At 42.2% G+C, this 18,761-nt stretch overlaps 1 protein-coding gene across 2 annotated transcripts in view; it reads right to left on the minus strand.

The window, feature by feature from the left end:
* Positions 1 to 18,102, minus strand: part of LOC115200629 (phosphatidate cytidylyltransferase 1) — a 41,839-nt gene extending 23,737 nt beyond the window's left edge. The window contains exons 1-3 of one of the 2 annotated variants that reach the window (XM_029763827.1): positions 17,736 to 18,102; positions 16,456 to 16,596; positions 1,302 to 1,459 (exon numbers count right to left, since the gene is read on the minus strand). In XM_029763827.1, the coding sequence (XP_029619687.1) occupies positions 1,302 to 1,459; positions 16,456 to 16,596; positions 17,736 to 17,795 (359 nt within the window). In that variant the 5' untranslated portion in view covers positions 17,796 to 18,102. The remainder of the gene's footprint in view (positions 1 to 1,301; positions 1,460 to 16,455; positions 16,597 to 17,735) is intronic. The other variant, XM_029763828.1, reaches the window with a different exon arrangement.
* Between the last annotated feature and the right edge of the window lie 659 nt (positions 18,103 to 18,761).

The following is an 18,761-nucleotide window of genomic DNA, read 5'->3' on the forward strand; positions in this document are numbered from 1 at the left end:
ACATAATGTTAACTTTCACTGCTATGCGGACGATACACAGCTGTACATTTCGATGAAACATGGTGAAGCCCCAAAATTGGCCTCCCTGGAAGCCTGTGTTTCAGACATAAGTGGATGGCGGCAATTTTTTTAAACTCGGACAAAACAGAGGTTCTAGTTCTAGGTCCCAAGAAACAAAGAGATATTCTGTTGGATCTGACAATTAATCTTGATGGTTGTACAGTCGTCTCAAATAAAACTGAAGGACCTCGGCATTACTCTGGACCCTGATCTCTCTTTTGACGAACATATCAAGACTGTTTCAAGGACAGCTTTTTTCCATCTACGTAACATTGCAAAAATCAGAAGATTTCTGCCCAAAAATGATGCAGAAAAATGTATCAATGCTTTTGTCACTTCCCGATTAGACTACTGCAATGCTCTACTCTCCGGCTACCCGGATAAAGCACTAAATAAAACTTCAGTTAATGCTAAACACGGCTGCTAGAATCTTGACTAGAACCCCAAAAAATGTGATCATACAAACCAGTGCTAGCCTCTCTGCACTGGCTTCCTGTTAAGGCTAGGGCTGATTTCAAGGTTTTACTGCTAACCTACAAAGCATTACATGGGCTTGCTCCTACCCATCTCTCCGATTTGGTCCTGCCGTACTTACCTACACGTACACTACGCTCACAAGACGCAGGCCTCCTAACAGTTCCTAGAATTTCTAAGCAAACAGCTGGAGGCAGGGCTTTCTCCTATAGAGCTCAATTTTTACGGAATGGTCTGCCTACCCATGTGATAGACGCAGATTCGGTCTCGACCTTTAAGTCTTTTGTTTGTTTGTTTGTTTGTCTAAGCACACACTGTTTGTCTATTGTTGTGACTTAGATGAAGATCTGGTTGAGCTGGATGAGAAACGCTTGTGGGGGTCGTAGACCAAGACGGAGAAGACCATCGTGTTCGTGAGAATCTCATCTTTCCATAGAGGGGTCATAATAGTTTGTAGGCAAAACCGTTCAGACGCTACAGATGATTTTGTGAGAAGACTGATTTTCTGGATTTCTCATGGTCTGACAAACACCACTTTAGCTCGGCCACCTTTCTCCAGATGCAGAATATCGACAGAGCGGAAGATTGACACTCATCCAATGCAGAAAAAAAACCACACTATTTCTTGCTTGGGATTGTTTTATTATGCTAATTAGATTTCTGCGGGGGCGTGGACATCGACCTTAGGGGGGTTTTAACGCACATTCCCGCCTCAACTTCCTGTTGAGACACTGAAGTGTGTGTGTATTTGTGTGTGTGTGTGTTACCTGGGGTTGAGGCCCTCCACAACCTTGTTGAGGAACTGTGGAGTGTTGTCTACTGTGGACGGAGGAACATCTGGTGTGCCTGCTATAGACTCTCGGTCTCCATCTCCCTCACCTCCAGCCTCACCAGGCAGACCCAGTCTGTCCTCTCCAGCTGCCTCCTAACACACACACACACACGAGATGGAGAGCGTTAGACTAGAATACTAGTGTGTCAGCACAAAGAACACCAACAATGATGCTATACTGAACCAAAATATAAAACGCAACATGTAAAAAGATCCCATACGCACATAAAGCGTATTTATTTCGAATTTTGCGCACATTTGTTTACATCCCTGTTAATGAGCATTTCTCCTTTGCCAAGATAATCCATCCATCTGTCAGGTGTGGCATATCAAGAAGCTGATTAAAAATCATCATCATTACACAGGTGCGCCTTGTGCTGGGGACAATAAAGGCCACTAAAATGTGCAGTTTTGTCCCACAACACAATGCCACAGATATCTCAAGTTGAGGGAGCATGCAATTGACACGCTGACTGCAGGAATGTCCACCAGAGCTGTTGGCAGAGAATTGAATGTTCATTTCTCTTCCATAAGCCGCCTCCAACGTTGTTTTAAAGAATTTGGCAGTACGTTCAACTGGCCTCACGACCACATGTAACCACGGCAGCCCAGGACCTCCACATCTGGCTTCTTCGCCTGCTGGATCGTCTGAGACCAGCCACCCAGACAGCTGATGAAACGGAGAAGTATTTTTGTCTGTAATAAAGCCCTCATTCTGATTGGCTGGGCCTTGCCTATGCCCTCCAAGCCCCCCCCATGGTTGCACCCCTGCCCAGTCATGTGAAATCCATAGATTAGGGCCTAATTAATTTATTTCAATTGACTGATTTCCTTATATGAACTCAACTTCCTGTTAAACGCGGAACGAGGGAGAGCTCGGTTTGTTGTTTCGGAAAGTTTGTTGTTTTGAAAGTGTATTGGAAAGTTCTTAGCAGCTAGCTAACTTCTTAGTTTGGATCCCACTAACAGTCTGCATCAGTTGCTGGGACTGCTATTCTCTGTCCAGTTATCCTGCCGACCAAGGCCGGGTCTGAGGAGCTATTTGGCGTAGCTAGCTGCCTATCAAGCTAGCTAGCTGCCGATCAAGCTAGCTAGCTGCCTATCAAGCTAGCTAGCTGCCTATCAAGCTAGCTAGCTGCCTATCAAGCTAGCTAGCTGCCTATCAAGCTAGCGGGGTTTGAGGGCTTGAACGCAGCCCGCGACGCAGTTAGCCATTGTGGCTGGGACCGCAGATTGTCCCGGGTTTGTGGCTGTCTAGATCCCTGTTGTTAATGCCACTGGCATTAAACAAAGCATGTGTCCATGTATGCTGATGATTCAACCATCTACGCATCAGCAACCACAGCTAATGAAGTCACTGAAACCCTTAAAGAGTTGCAGTCTGTTTTGGAATGGGTGGCCAGTAATAAACTGGTCCTGAACATCTCTAAAACTAAGAGCATTGTGTTTGGTACAAATCATTCCCTAAAATCTAGACCTCAGCTGAATCTGGTAATGAATGATGTGGCTGTTGAACAAGTTGAGGAGACTAAATTACTTAGATTGTAAACTGTCATGGCCAAAACATATAGATTCAATGGTTGTAAAGATGGGGAGAGGTCTGTCCGTAATAAAGAGATTTTGACACCACACTCCCCGAAAGCAAGTCCTGCAGGCTCTAGTTTTGTCTCATCTTAATGATTGTCCAGTCATATGGTCGAGTGCTGCAAGGAAAGACCTAGTTAAGCTGCAGCTGGCCCAGAACAGAGCAGCATGTCTTGCTCTTCATTGTAATCAGAGGGCTGATATAAATATTATGCATGCCAGTGTGTCTTGGCTAAGAGTTGAGGAAAGACTGTTTCTTATAAAAAGATGTGATGCAGTCAATGTGTAGAAAATCCCAAATTGTTTACATAGTCAACTTACACACAGCTCTGACAAACACACTTACCTCACCAGACAAGCCACCAGGGGTCTTTTCACAGTCCCCAAATCCAGAACAAATTCAAGAAAGTGTACAGTATTATAATGGAGCCATTATTGCATGGAACTCCGTTCCATCTCATATTGCTCAAATGAACAGCAAACTTGGTTTAAAAAAACCCCCAGATAAAGCAAATCCTCACGGCACAGCGCCTCTCCCCTATTTGACCTAGTTTGTGTGTATGTATTGATATGTAGGCTACGTGCATCTTTTACATTTTTTAATTGATGTAGTTATGTCCTTGAGCTGTTCTTGTCTATTAATGTTCTGTATTATATCATGTTTTGGTGTGGAACCCCAGGAAGAGTAGCTGCTGTTTTTGCAACAGCTAATGGGGATCCATAATAAAATACCAAGAGCTCTAGAAAGAGGCCTGAGATCCCGAGCTGGAATTCCGAGTTGGATGACCATTCAAAATGTTCAAAATCTAGATACAGTTTGGGTTGCAAAATTCCGTCAACTTTCAATAAAATTCCCTGGTTTTCTAGAAATTCTGGTTGGAGGATTCTGGATTTTATAAATAAAAATGTTTTGTGGTTGCATTTAACTGACGAAAATGCTGTTATAAGAGGCTATCAAAGGCCACCGAATGAGAGAAGTGGGTGCTCAGTTTCCCACTAGTAATTACCAGTTCGGGGGGGGGGGGCATTCAAGTGTATTTTTCCCCAGACGTATGTGGTAAATTCCCACTTGGTTACGAATGCACCATATCTCCTTCAGTGTCAGATGCGACTCTCATAAAGGGGGGGGGGGGGGGGGGTGTCTCCAGGGTAACGTGATGGGCTGTCCTTTAAGTACGTGCAACACAGGGTTCATCGACCAATTCATTGAAAACTTGGGTCTTTGGCTTGCTTATATAGAGCGGGTACTACTAGCCTTCCCTGTAGCTCAGTTGGTAGAGCATGGTGTTTGCAACACCAGGGTTGTGGGTTTGATTCCCACGGGGGGCCAGCACAGGAAAATGTATTATGAAATGTATTCATTCACTACTGTAAGTCGCTCTGGATAAGAGCGTCTGCTAAATGACTAAAATGTAAAATGTAAATGTACCCGTTTGCTTGAATGGATGCAAGAGGAAAGTTCGTAACGTGGCTCAAGCACTTTCACGCGGTGCTGAAAGCCCCTATTCTCAACCACCGAGAATGGTTTATAGACGCGGATATGCGCCCTAAGACTGTACAAAATGTATTTTAAAACAGAATAGCCCAAAATGTTTTTTTTTTCAGCTCAAATTTACTCAAGAGGCATAGCCTATAGTGTTTATACTTAGTAAATAAATAAATAAATATTTTTTTGTATTCATTCGGGTTTACAGTGCGGACCGAACTTAGGTCCCTGTAAAACGGTTTGGTACGAATACGTGTACCGTTATACCCCTAGTTAACCTGCGAGATCACACAGTCATCCGGAACAACAGGGCCTTTCATGCAAGACTCAGGGTCGAATTCCTCGAAGCGAGGATAAAAGGCGTTCAGCTCGTTTGGGAGTTCTACATCACTGGGCACCTCGTGACTCAGAGCTGTAGTACAGTAGGGTAGAGATCAGAGCTGGGGGGGGGGGGGGGGGGGGGGGGGGGGGGGGGGGGGGGGGTAAGAGAGAGACAGAAACAGGAAAAGATTGTCCCTCAAAATAACAATAGCTAAAGAAACATATATGTCACACGAGTCTGTGGAATAAACTCCTTTGACATTGACCTTAGAGAGAAAGAGACACACACACACACACACACACACACACACACACACACGGCAAGAAGGGCCTTCTACGCCATCAAAAGGAACATAAAATTAGACATCCCCAATTAGGATCTGGCTAAAAAAAATACTTGAATCAGTTATAGAACTCATTGCCCTCTACGGTTGTGGTCCAACCAAGACTCGCCAAAAAATGAATTCTGCCAAAACATCCATGTACAACATAAAAACACCAGTTAATGCACGTAGAGCAGAATTTGAAAAATATCTGCTCATGATCAAAATCCAGAAAGGAGTCGTTAAATTCTACAACCACCTAAAAGGAAGTGATTCCCAAATCTTCCATAACAAAGCCATCACCTAGAGAAGGGTTCCCCCTCAGCCAGTTCATTCTGGAGCTCTGATCAAACACATACATTATCTATATTACCTCCATTATCCCTGCACATGGACTCGGTACCCACTGTATAAACCTCATTATTGTTATTTTGTGATTTAAAAATTCACTTGGGTTTTTAAAATTATTTTTGCAAATATTTTCTGCCTTGTTGGGTAAGGGCTTGTAAAGTAAGCATTTCACGGTAAGGTTGTATTCAGCGCATGTGACTAATAAAACTTGATTTGAAACAGACTCCACAGAGCCCCAGGACAGTATTACAATTAGACACAACCAAATGATGAGAAAACTAAAATATTATTACATGACACATTGGATAGAACTACGCTTATTGAAATGTTTTTGGCCATAAACAAAAAAGTACACAATGGCAGAATACCTGGAGGTCATAACATTTCATCAGCCGGTGATTGTCAAGCAAATAACTGGGTCGGTCTCACGGTAACTGACCATTAATTAACATAAAACACATTTAGCATCTCCTGACTTCCACACAGACTTTTTAAATGGGTTGTAGGCTAATAAATCCATGTAATATAGCCTACACCATCACAATAAATCCATTATTTATTTTAGACAGGTCTAAAGAAGCATGAAATGAAGAAAATGTAGTCTATTTCAGAAGAACAGAATAGCATACTCTGAGTTGTCCTTATGTTAGGTCTTGATAGTTGAATTAGCAGACAAGATTTTCTTATAATTCCGTGTCATTATTTTGTATTATTTTATAACATGAAGAATACATATAAATATTAATACTTTCTCCAAACGATTTGAGGGAATGCGCACGTGGCTATTCTGTATTGAGCGGTTAACAAAGAAACAGGTCCTCCTATATGCTTCATTTAGAGTTATTAATGTAACTTTAGTTGTTCTACAAACATTGGGCTACATGTGTTGATGTTTAATACATTCTAAGGCTGCATGGTGAGACTAATGATGATTTGAAAAAAGTATCTTGAAAAGGCATGAGCTCTGCTTTGTTTTTTTGCACAGGCTGTACACACTTCATCAGTCTCTCATTCACGATTTGACAAGCACTTGATAATGCCTCAAATTTCACTGCGGCATCCCCTAAAAAAAAAAAAATCCATGCCTTTTACGGCCCGGAGTGTTGCGTTGTGCCCTTCTCTCTGAGTGTGCTGCACACAGTGGTGTGTAGAACGGCATCTCAGAACGCACAACTCATCGATCTTTGTCACGGATTGGCTATTGCAGCAGACGACCACACCGGGTTCCACTCCTATCAGCTAAGAAACAAGAAGAGGCTCCAGTGGACACGAGGTCACCAACACTGGACAACTGAAGAGTGGAAAAACATTGCCTGGTCTGACGAATCCCAGTTCCTGTTGCATCATGCTGACGGCAGAGTCAGGATTTAGCATAAGCAGCATGAGTCCGTGGCCCCATCCTACCTGGTGTCAATGGAACAGGCTGGTGGCGTTGGTGTCAAGGTGTGGGGAATATTTTTCTGGCATACGTTAAGTCCCTTCATACCAACTGAGCAACGCTTGAACGCCACAGCGTATCTGAACATTGTTGCTGAACAGGTGCATCCCTTCATGGCAAAGGGGTGGTCTACCCGGTGTACCCAGTGGTGGAAAAACTACCCAATTGTCATACTTGGAATAAAAGTAAAGATACCTTAATAGAAAATGACTCAAGTAAAAGTCACCCAGTAAAATAATACTTGAGTAAAAGTCTAAAAAGTATTTGTTTTTAAATATACTTTAGTATTAAATGGAGTTGCAATAATATACTTAAGTATCAAAAGTAAAAGTATAAATAATTTCAAATTACTTAGAGTTTTTCCCAAATGTTAACAGACGTTAGCTGAAACTACACCTCATGTACTAATTCATTAATTTCCCCAAACCCCACAGACATCTTGTCAAATTAAAACACAGCAATCACAATAATAATAATAATAATAATAATCTCTGCTCAAAATTAAAAACTCTGCATACAAATGAAACACACATCAAATAACTCAAATTTTGTGACAACCGAGATCACACTATTGTGACATATTCAAAACACTACTATCAGAAGCTATTTCAGAGACCAAGATGATGTTGTTTTACTGTAGAATTGTTTGTGTCCTCAAACAAGAGGGGAACAAGCGCAACAACAACAAAAAAGTGGTTTTATATTTCAACATGGTCTGATTGCAAAGTGAACATTTACGCAATTAGTGTTTGCACATGTGATGAGAGAGAGGAATCAAACTTGTAATTGAGCTTAGCTTGTTGAACAGAGTCGCATTTAAATTTGTACACAAGAGATTTTAGTTGTGAAGGTGGTTTGTCCAAATGTTTGTTATAGAATTGCAAATCAGAGTGTAAAGAACAACATGTGCCAGTAGTATTGCAGACTTGGTGTCTGGTTCTTCTAAATGAGTTACAGTTTTGGGTCATTGTGCCTTTATGGTCCAGTTTTAGTGAGTAAACAATTGGGACAAACTGTATTAAGTCTCTCTGTGTGTAATCTGAGGGAAATATATGTGTCTTTAATATGGTCATACATTTGGCAGGAGGTTGGGAAGTGCAGCTCAGTTTCCACCTCATTTTGTGGGCAGTGTGCACATATCCTGTCTTCTCTTGAGAACCAGGTCTTCCTACAGCGACCTCTCTCCTTTTTATTTCTCATGATTTGGTTCTCTGGCTTCCCGCACTAAAACCACCCTAAATAAGGAGAGAGATGAATGATTGCAATCTAAAATTAGCGAAAGGTCAGAGGCTCAGTCACCAGTCCTAATGACCAGGGAGACCAGGGTAAATTGGGAGGCGAGTTGGGTTGAGGAGGGGATTGTGTGTGTGTGCTGGGTTGAGAAGGGGGGGGGGGTCAGCTGTGACATTGTGCTGTGTTCAGTGTGTGTGTGTGTGTGTGTGTGTGTGCAGTTGTGTGTGTGTGTGTGTGTGTGTGTGTGTGTGTGCGCGGTTGTGTGTGTGTGTGTGTGTGTGTGTGTGCGCGGTTGTGTGTGTGTGTGTGTGTGTGTGTGTGCGCGGTTGTGTGTGTGTGTGTGTGTGCGCGCGCGCGTGTGGTTTCCTTCATGAAAGAGGAGAATCCTACTCAACCTTTAATGAAGAAGATACTTGATACGTCCGTAATTGCACCCTATGCCCTATATAGTGCACTACGTTTGACTAGAGTAGTGCCCTACATAGGGGAGTATGCCATTTAGGACGAAGCGCTGAGTGATGCCTGCAGAGAGGAGACACAACCAATGAAAACCTGCAGACTGGGACACCTAGCACAAAGAGCTGCTGTATATTAGGAGAGATACTGATACCTAAAACGACATGGACAGGAGAGATACTGATACCTAAAACGACATGGACAGGAGAGATACTGATACCTAAAACGACATGGACAGGGGGACCTGATCCTAAAACGACATGGACAGGGGGACCTGATACCTAAAACGACATGGACAGGGGGACCTGATCCTAAAACGACATGGACAGGGGGACCTGATCCTAAAACGACATGGACAGGAGATACTGATACCTAAAACGACATGGACAGGAGAGATACTGATACCTAAAACGACATGGACAGGAGAGATACTGATACCTAAAACGACATGGACAGGAGAGATACTGATACCTAAAACGACATGGACAGGAGAGATACTGATACCTAAAACGACATGGACAGGAGAGATACTGATACCTAAAACGACATGGACAGGAGAGATACTGATACCTAAAACGACATGGACAGGGGGACCTGATCCTAAAACGACATGGACAGGGGGACCTGATCCTAAAACGACATGGACAGGGGGACCTGATCCTAAAACGACATGGACAGGGGGACCTGATCCTAAAACGACATGGACAGGGGGACCTGATCCTAAAACGACATGGACAGGAGAGATACTGATCCTAAAACGACATGGACAGGAGAGATACTGATACCTAAAACGACATGGACAGGAGAGATACTGATCCCTAAAACGACATGGACAGGAGAGATACTGATCCCTAAAACGACATGGACAGGAGAGATACTGATCCCTAAAACGACATGGACAGGAGAGATACTGATCCCTAAAACGACATGGACAGGAGAGATACTGATCCCTAAAACGACATGGACAGGAGAGATACTGATCCCTAAAACGACATGGACAGGAGAGATACTGATCCCTAAAACGACATGGACAGGGGGACCTGATCCCTAAAACGACATGGACAGGGGGACCTGATCCCTAAAACGACATGGACAGGGGGACCTGATCCTAAAACGACATGGACAGGGGGACCTGATCCTAAAACGACATGGACAGGGGGACCTGATCCTAAAACGTCATGGACAGGGGGACCTGATCCTAAAACGACATGGACAGGGGGACCTGATCCTAAAACGACATGGACAGGGGGACCTGATCCTAAAACGACATGGACAGGGGGACCTGATCCTAAAACGACATGGACAGGGGGACCTGATCCTAAAACGACATGGACAGGGGGACCTGATCCTAAAACGACATGGACAGGGGGACCTGATCCTAAAACGACATGGACAGGGGGACCTGATCCTAAAACGACATGGACAGGGGGACCTGATCCTAAAACGACATGGACAGGGGGACCTGATCCTAAAACGACAAAAACCAATGATTGCAAAGTTAAAACCACAGAACTATGCACAAGGACTACTTTTAACAATTTCCACTGAAAATGTTACTAAAAACCAATTTACCTGAACAGTGCAGATGCAAAGTTTGGTAACAGAATAAAGGTTTGTAGTTGGCGTACATTTTCAAGTGAAAAATCTGAGTCTCAGAATCATTCTGTTACTGAGGAATTGCCCAAATACAGGCATAGCGGTTTTTTATTATTACATTTTTTGTAATCCAGGCGAGTCAATTAAGAACAAATTCTTATTCACAATGACAGCCTGGCAAAAGGCTGAGATACCTCTGCAAAATATATTTGGTTACAGTTTACTCAAATATTAGGTTACTAGATTGTTGTTAAACAATGATTTAACAATGTTACTACAGTAGTATGTTAAATACTTGATTGTTGCAACTCAAATAGGCCTACTAGTGTAGATTCTCAAATCGTTAGGCTAAATTTCCCTCGAAGAAATAGCCTATTTAAAAACAAAACTTGATGGTACAGTTACAGTATATAGGCTATTGCATAGCCCTAAGATATAGGCCAGTGTTTCCCCTAATTTCATTGCAACCACTCCCCAAAAAAATATTAAAAATAATTTGATGAATCTTTAGAATCTGACCTTATTGCCATTATGTCAATAAAAAATAATGTCAAATCAGGTAGGTAATGGCTAATTTCTGTCTGAAAGAAGTAGCCTGTTCAGGAAAACATCAGAGATGATCAAACAATTTATTATGGATCTCCATTAGCAACTGCCAAAGCAGCAGCTACTCTTCCTGGGGTCCAGCAAAATGAAGGCAGTTTATAACATTAAAAAAAAAAAAAATGTTTTAAATCTTTATTTTAACAGGGAAAACAGACTGAGACCTGGATCTCTTTTACGGCTGTGCCCTGTGTAAACATGTTGACATATACAGTTTTAGGCATACAGACAAGAACATTTCAAACATACAAAACAAAGACACAATTCAACAGAAACAATCACAGATAACATCATATTGATCCTCCATAACATTTTTAAAATGGGCAAGGGACACCAGAGTGTCTAACTTAAGTTAGATCTGCAGTTTGTTCCATAAATAAGGCGCAAAGGAACTAAAGGCAGTCCTACCCAACTCTGTGGAGACCGCAGGAGTCTCTAATGTAATCCACATCTGTGATCTGGTTTTAAAATTTGTATATCTAGTGGAAATTAATGATGATATATATGGAGGTAGTTTTAAAAGAAGCGCTTTATAAATAAACAAGAGAGCATGTTGCTGTCGCCTCACAGATAGAGAGGCCCAACCCACATGTTGATAAAGGATACAGTGATGAGTTTTGTAACTATCACCCGTGATAAACCTGAGTGCACAATGGTAAATAGCATCCAGTGGTTTTAATGTGTTTGCCGATGCATGCATATAGATAATATCACCATAATCTAAAACGGACATAAAAGTAGCCTGCACAATTTGTTTTCTATTTACAAAGGACAGACAAGCCCTGAAAAAACATTTTAAAACATTACAATACATTCACTGATTTCACAACACACTGTGTGTCCTCAGGCCCCTACTCCACCACTACAACATATCTACAGTACTAAATCCATGTGTATGTATAGTGCGTATGTTATCGTGTGTGTGTATAGTGTGTGTGTCTGCCTGTGTCAATGTTTGTGTTGCTTCACAGTCCCCGCTGTTCCATAAGGTGTTTTTTAAAATCTGTTTTTTAAATGTAATTTTACTGCTTGCATCAGTTACTTGATGTGGAATAGAGTTCCATGTAGTCATGGCTCTATGTAGGACTGTGCGCCTCCCATAGTCTGTTCTGGACTTGGGGACTGTGAAGAGACCTCTTGTGGCATGTCTTGTGGGGTACGTGTAACCGATGTGAAATGGCTAGCTAGTTAGCGGAGGTGCGCGCTAATAGCGTTTCAATCGGGTGACGTCACTCGCTCTGAGACCTTGAAGTAGTTGTTCCCCTTGCTCTGCAAGGGCCGCGGCTTTTGTGGAGCGATGGGTAACGATGCTTCGAGGGTGACTGTTGTCTGTGTGCAGAGGGTCCCTGGTTCGAGCCCAGGTAGGGGCGAGGAGAGGGACGGAAGCTATACTGTTACATATGCATGAGTGTCCGAGCTGTGTGCCAGTAGTTCAAACAGACAGCTTGGTGCATTCAACATGTCAATACCTCTCACAAATACAAGTACTGATGAAGTCAATCTCTCCTCCACTTTGAGCCAGGAGAGATTGACATGCATATTATTAATATTAGTTCTCTGTGTACGTCCAAGGACCAGTCATTCTACCCTGTTCTGTGCTAATTGCAATTTTCCTAAGTCCTTCTTTGTGGTACCTGACCACACGACTGAACAGGAGTCAAGGTGCGACAAAACTAGTGCCTGTAGGACCTGCCTTGTTGATAGTGTTGTTAAGGCAGAGCATCACTTTATTATAAACAGACTTCTCCCCATCTTAGCTACTACTGCATCAATATGTTTTGACCATGACAGTTTACAACCTAGTGTTACTCCAAGCAGTTTAGTCATCAGAACTTGCTCAATTTCCACATGACTTAATACAAGGTTTAGTTGAGGTTTAGAGAATGATTTGTCCCAAATAAAATGCTTTTAGTTTTAGAAATATTTAGGGCTAACTTATTCCTTGCCAACCACTCTGAAACTAACTGCAGCTCTTTGTTGAGTGTTGCAGTCATTTCAGTCACTGTAGTAGCTGACGTGTATAGTGTTGAGTCATCCGCATACACAGACACTCTGGCTTGACTCAAAGCCAGTGGCATGTCATTAGTAAAGATTGAAAAAAAAGTAAGGGGCATAGACAGCTGCCCTGGGGAATTCCTGATTCTAACTGGATTATATTTGAGAGGCTTCCATTAAAGAACACAATCTGTGTTCTGTTAGACAAGTAAACTCTTTATTCACATTATAGCAGGGGTGGTAAAGACATAACACACACACACGTTTTTCGAGCAGAAGACTATGATCGATAATGTCAAAAGCTGCACTGAAGTCTAACATTGTTAGTGGAGAATCAATTGATTTCCCTCAGTTATTCTACGCAGATTTAAATCACTCTCCCTTCTAAAACGGAATAGACGTGTTCCTGAGAGTCGGATCTTTCAGGGTCATAATTGGTAATAGCTCCAACCATTCAATATCTAGAGCCAAATCCATCGCTAGAAAAACTACATTTTACCGCTCCGTTTGTCCCAGACACTATAAAGGTGACTCGCGTAACCATGGTTCTATGAAGTAACTGGCACATTCAACTAACTGAGGAAAACACATTCTTTCAGATTGCCGCGAGCCGCCAATGACTACGACTGCATTATGCAGTGCACTACGACCAAACTCAAAATTCTCACCTTAATTGAGTGAACAACAGTAGGTCTATAGCCTGCCTTGTTGGCACTAGTGGAGAACATTAGCCATATCCCCAGTGAGTCAGCACTGCACTCTTTATCATTGTTGGGTCAGTGCTACTTAAAGTCTAAAAACAAATCATTTTCTTCTCCAGTTTAGACGGACGTCATATTCTATTTGTATCTCCACTTCTCATAGGCTGATTTTATGGACAAGTCATTTTTATTGATCTTGCTTGTCAGTATCAGCAGAGTAGGCAACCCTGTAATTTGACGTATTAAAAAAAAGAGAGATTCTGCTAATGTCTCCAGTTATACACTGTAATGCAGGGATTATCAACTAGATTCAGCTGCAGGACGATTTATTCTTGGGCGGATGGTCGGGCAGAACATAATTACAAATCATTTTCAAGACTGCAAATTTATCTCAAGATGCACAAACAGATAATATTTGACCAAAACATTTACTAAACCTTGCTTTGTATATGATCACGTATCTCTCTTATGCACGGAAATACATTTTACACCATTTAGCAGATGCTCTTTTCCAGAGTGAATTACAGGAGCAATAAGGGCACAAACAGATTTTTGTATTTTCTGACATGTATTTCTCACAGATATGAAAGATATGGTCCCTATGTTTCCAAAACTGTACTGCAAGAAACGCGTGTTAATTTTCAGACCGGGATTTTGGGGGCTCTTAAAGTCCCCACCGGTGAATAAGATATTATCATCAATGGGCACTAAGCGGTTAGCTTTGAACGCAATCCCATTCATGTCAACATGCCAAGGTGATGTGGTCAAAAGTATATGGACACCCCTTCAAATTAGTGGATTCAGCCATTTCACATGAAATTATTTAGTAATGGGAAGGTGTCCCCCAAATCGAGCTCTATTCCTGTTGGGCCCTGGTCAACAGTAGTGTACTATATAGGGAACAGGGCTCTGGTCTATAGTAGTGCACTATATAGGGGATAGGGCTCTGGTCAACAGTAGTGCACTATATAGGGAATAGGGCTCTGGTCAACAGTAGTGCACTATATAGGGAATAGGGCTCTGGTCTATAGTAGTGCACTATATAGGGGATAGGGCTCTGGTCTATAGTAGTGCACTATATAGGGGATAGGGCTCTGGTCAACAGTAGTGCACTATATAGGGAATAGGGCTCTGGTCTATAGTAGTGCACTATATAGGGAATAGGGCTCTGGTCTATAGTAGTGCCACTATATAGGGAATAGGGTGTCATTTGGGATTTATCTTCTGTGGTTATTTATCTGTTATATTATCTTAGAGATGGTGGCAAAGTGGCGATTGGAAAAGGGTGAACACACACACACACACACACACACACACGGCCCAGTGATCCAGAGCCAGTCCATCACGCAGTGCCTTGGTATGTTTATGTATGTGTGTGGTTTTGTCCCAGGCAGCACTTCAGCTGGTGTCACATCAGATGTCCCCCACTGTCATTCTGTGGTGCCAGAGCATAGCTAATCTAACTTTATATAGTAGTACACACACACACCAGCCTAGCAAACTTTTCAATAGAGGCATCTAATCCCAAAGAGCTACAATACTACCTGAACCTTTACTTTGATCATGGCCATTCAGGCGGTACAAACACACACCGGGGTTTCCGTTATGAGAATGTGGCGCCAGACATTAGACCGGCAGCATTTCAAATTTACTGGACATTTGAGAAATGTACCTGACCCACACGTAACCTGATTAGGGCGTCCAACCACAGCGCTCAGAACGACAAATCACATTTTAGATGATGGTTAATTAATCTTAACAGAAAATGCAAGTCGATGATGCAATGACTGTCCACGTTTACTTTTCCTCAGAAAACAAGATGAGTAACGAACAGCAAAAACAATAACACTTTATGCGGTTCACCATAATTTATTATTATTATTTTAAATGCACCTTTATAATAAAGCATTCAATGCATCATCTCATTTACAGACTTATGTAAGATAGCCTACTACATTTACATTTAAGTCATTTAGCAGACGCTCTTATCCAGAGCGACTTACAAATTGGTGCATTCACCTTATGATATCCAGTGGAACAACCACTTTACAATAGTGCATCTAAATCTTTAGGGGGGGGGGTTAGAAGGATTACTTTATCCTATCCCAGGTATTCCTTAAAGAGGTGGGGTTTCAGGTGTCTCCGGAAGGTGGTGATTGACTCCGCTGTCCTGGCGTCGTGAGGGAGCTTGTTCCACCATTGGGGTGCCAGAGCAGCGAACAGTTTTGACTGGGCTGAGCGGGAACTGTGCTTCCTCAGAGGTAGGGAGGCGAGCAGGCCAGAGGTGGATGAACGCAGTGCCCTTGTTTGGGTGTAGGGCCTGATCAGAGCCTGAAGGTACGGAGGTGCCGTTCCCCTCACAGCTCAGTAGGCAAGCACCATGGTCTACTATTTGTGATGAGTAGATTGGATAGTCATCACGTTGGCTAATAATATAACCAGGCCTCATACAGACAGTCAAATTCAAACACTAACATTTATGTTTTAAAGGACCATAAAAAAAAATGTAATAGTTCTTATTATGCAATTGTTTGTAGTCGCCACCAGATGGCAGTGTATCGCCACAACCTCATGGGGGGAAAAAAACATCACTTCCTTTACAAGTTCTACTCAATATGTGTTTCACTCCATACATGAGTGGTCAGGACTGATGATGTTGACTGATTTTCTTTACAGGAACTCAGTCAAATCTTTGAAGTTGTTGTTTTTATATTTTTTTGTTCAGTGTACATGGTGATATTAAAAAGTCTTTATATTTCACAACACTTTTTTTTTTTTTTAGGTCCCACTGGCTGTCCCAATACATAATGACATGAACGTAAATTCTGACAGTGTAAAAGGCCCTCAGGTTGATCCTAAAACGCTGTATTCTAAACCAATTTGAAGGGGAAAACAAATTGTGTTTGATAAGATTAAAGATTCTCTCATGGGACACTATTTACATTTTAGGGGACCCCACATGGGTTCCAGACCCCAAGTTTGTGAACCAGTGTACTACTAACCTCTCTCTCCCTGCTTGCTTCAATGCTTCCTCTCTCTGTGTAGAACCTCTCCCTCCCTGCTTGCTTCAATGCTTCCTCTCTCTGTGCATCTCCTTTGCCTCCTTCATTGCAGCCCGACTCAACACCGTCTGTCTCACTCCTCTTTGTAAAGCAAAGTTATTTAGTTATGAGAACTTATAGCAGCCCATCTTTTGACTATAGCTAGGTTCATTTCAGTCAACTGCTCCTGCTGAGGTCAGGCTCTGTACAACGTTATCTGCTAACTCCATCCTTCTAGCCAGCTAGTGATAACTAGCTACCGGGCTTCCAGCCAGAGCCCTGGTCTTGAACAGACGAGCTAGATAAGACATCTGACTCTAATTCCAGCGACTATTCACCAGTTGTACACTTATTCTCCATGAGTCAGAGGGTTGTAGCTCAGTTGGTAGAGCATGGCGCTTGCAACGCCAGGGTTGTGGGTTCGATTCCCACGGGGGGCCAGTATGTAAAAATGAATGCACTCTACTGTAAGTCGCTCTGGATAAGAGCATCTGCTAAATGACTAAAATGTCAAATGGGGTTTTTGATTGAGGAATGTCTGTTGACACAAAATGAGTCGAGGGATGTAACCCCCCCCCAAAAAAAGATACTTGCTGTAGCAGTTTTGCACAGATCCATACAACTATGGGTGCCTCATCCTAACAAAACTACACTTCGAGTTAAACTTCCACAGGCGTTTGTGCATGCTAGATAATAGATCATTAGCACAGGTTCATTTCCTCTTGTCTTCTTCCATAAACATGGCCGTGTGGAACACTAACCCTATCAAGGTGTGTGTCAATTTAACCTCCCCACCTCTGAAATGCATTTCATGTTGATATGAAAGATATGGTCCTTATACTTCCAAAACCGTACCGTAAATGATACCGTAAAATCTTCAGACCGAAACCGTCGGGGATCTTAATAAGTGATTTGTGTGAGCTGAGAGTCTGGATACTAGCATGTTATTTAGCAGTGTGGCTGTCAGGCAAGGGAAGTCTTCAGCTAAACAAATATAACAACACTATTTGCTAAAATGGCAATTTACAAGAAGAAAGAAAAAATAAAGTTATGAAATAAATGCAGATATGGCAACATGACATGAGCCATTTCTCTAGATAACGTTGAATATTGAACAGAAACTAGCAAGCTAACGTAATTATGAAGGAATTGATGTCCGTCGTGCTGACTAACCCCGAGTAGAAAACTTTAACACACGACAGAGACAAAACACCTCATTTTCACTTCATCATGTGTCTTACCTTGTTTTCACTAAGGCTGTCGGGATCCGCCGTCCTTCCTCTCATCCTTAACTCAGACATAACCTTCCTCCTTAGAATTAACTCAACACGTTAAAAACAACAAGTTAATAAGAGGGGTTTTCGGCTACCATGAAAATAACCGTCCGTTTCTGCAATATGGATGTATATTGTGACAGATCATTAAGTAAAGTAGGAATGTGTGCTGTTTGTTTTATCACCGCAGTTCGGTGTCGCTGCGGTGAACGACCAGCCTATCCGACGTCTCTCTCTGACTGACTCAACCAGGGAGTTCTATTAACCTGAACCGCGGCGTTGAGATGATTTTATGTCCCGTGAAACGGCAAAAATGTGGTAAAGGAGGAGGCGCCCTCTAAAACATCTAATAGTAATCATCTAATAGTAATCTGTGACGCTTGGTCATGTTGTTAATAAAGCAGCATGGTGCGTCCAGAATTATACAACATATATATACACAACATATATTTTCCATAAAATCATTCAGTGGTAAGGCATTTTTTTTAAAACTATTTTTTTAAGCAATCACTTTTGCATGTGAAAACAGAATTCTACTCATAGGCTACCTCATTTTTTTGTTTTTAGCCAATTTCATCACGGCCTATGACCAGGGTAACCTGGCTCACCCCCGGGAGGCAGTTCGGTTCCAAAACGAATGCAAACACTGGGGTAACCCGAGCATGATAATCGAATCCCCTCAATACTGGCTTGAAATAGCGCTGCTTCTTCCGCTCTGCAGTGGCGACACAACAGCGCAGATGGTAGTACAAAGATAGGACTGCATTGTTGACACTATTGCATTTTCCGTGTAGTTATTTTCATTTTGATAGCCTATCATCATCAGTAAACGTGTATGTAAATTGTGCTTTTCATTTATCGAAGTGTAAATTAATCCTGACGCCAAAGAGTTGGACATCTACTCTTCTCAAAAGGTTCTACTGATAAACATAAAAAGAGAAAGCTCTTTATGTTCCAGAAAAGTACCCTTTTCACCCCACAAATAATCATTTT

The sequence above is a fragment of the Salmo trutta genome, chromosome 9, assembly GCF_901001165.1.
Source record: "Salmo trutta chromosome 9, fSalTru1.1, whole genome shotgun sequence".
Lineage (NCBI taxonomy): Eukaryota > Metazoa > Chordata > Actinopteri > Salmoniformes > Salmonidae > Salmo > Salmo trutta.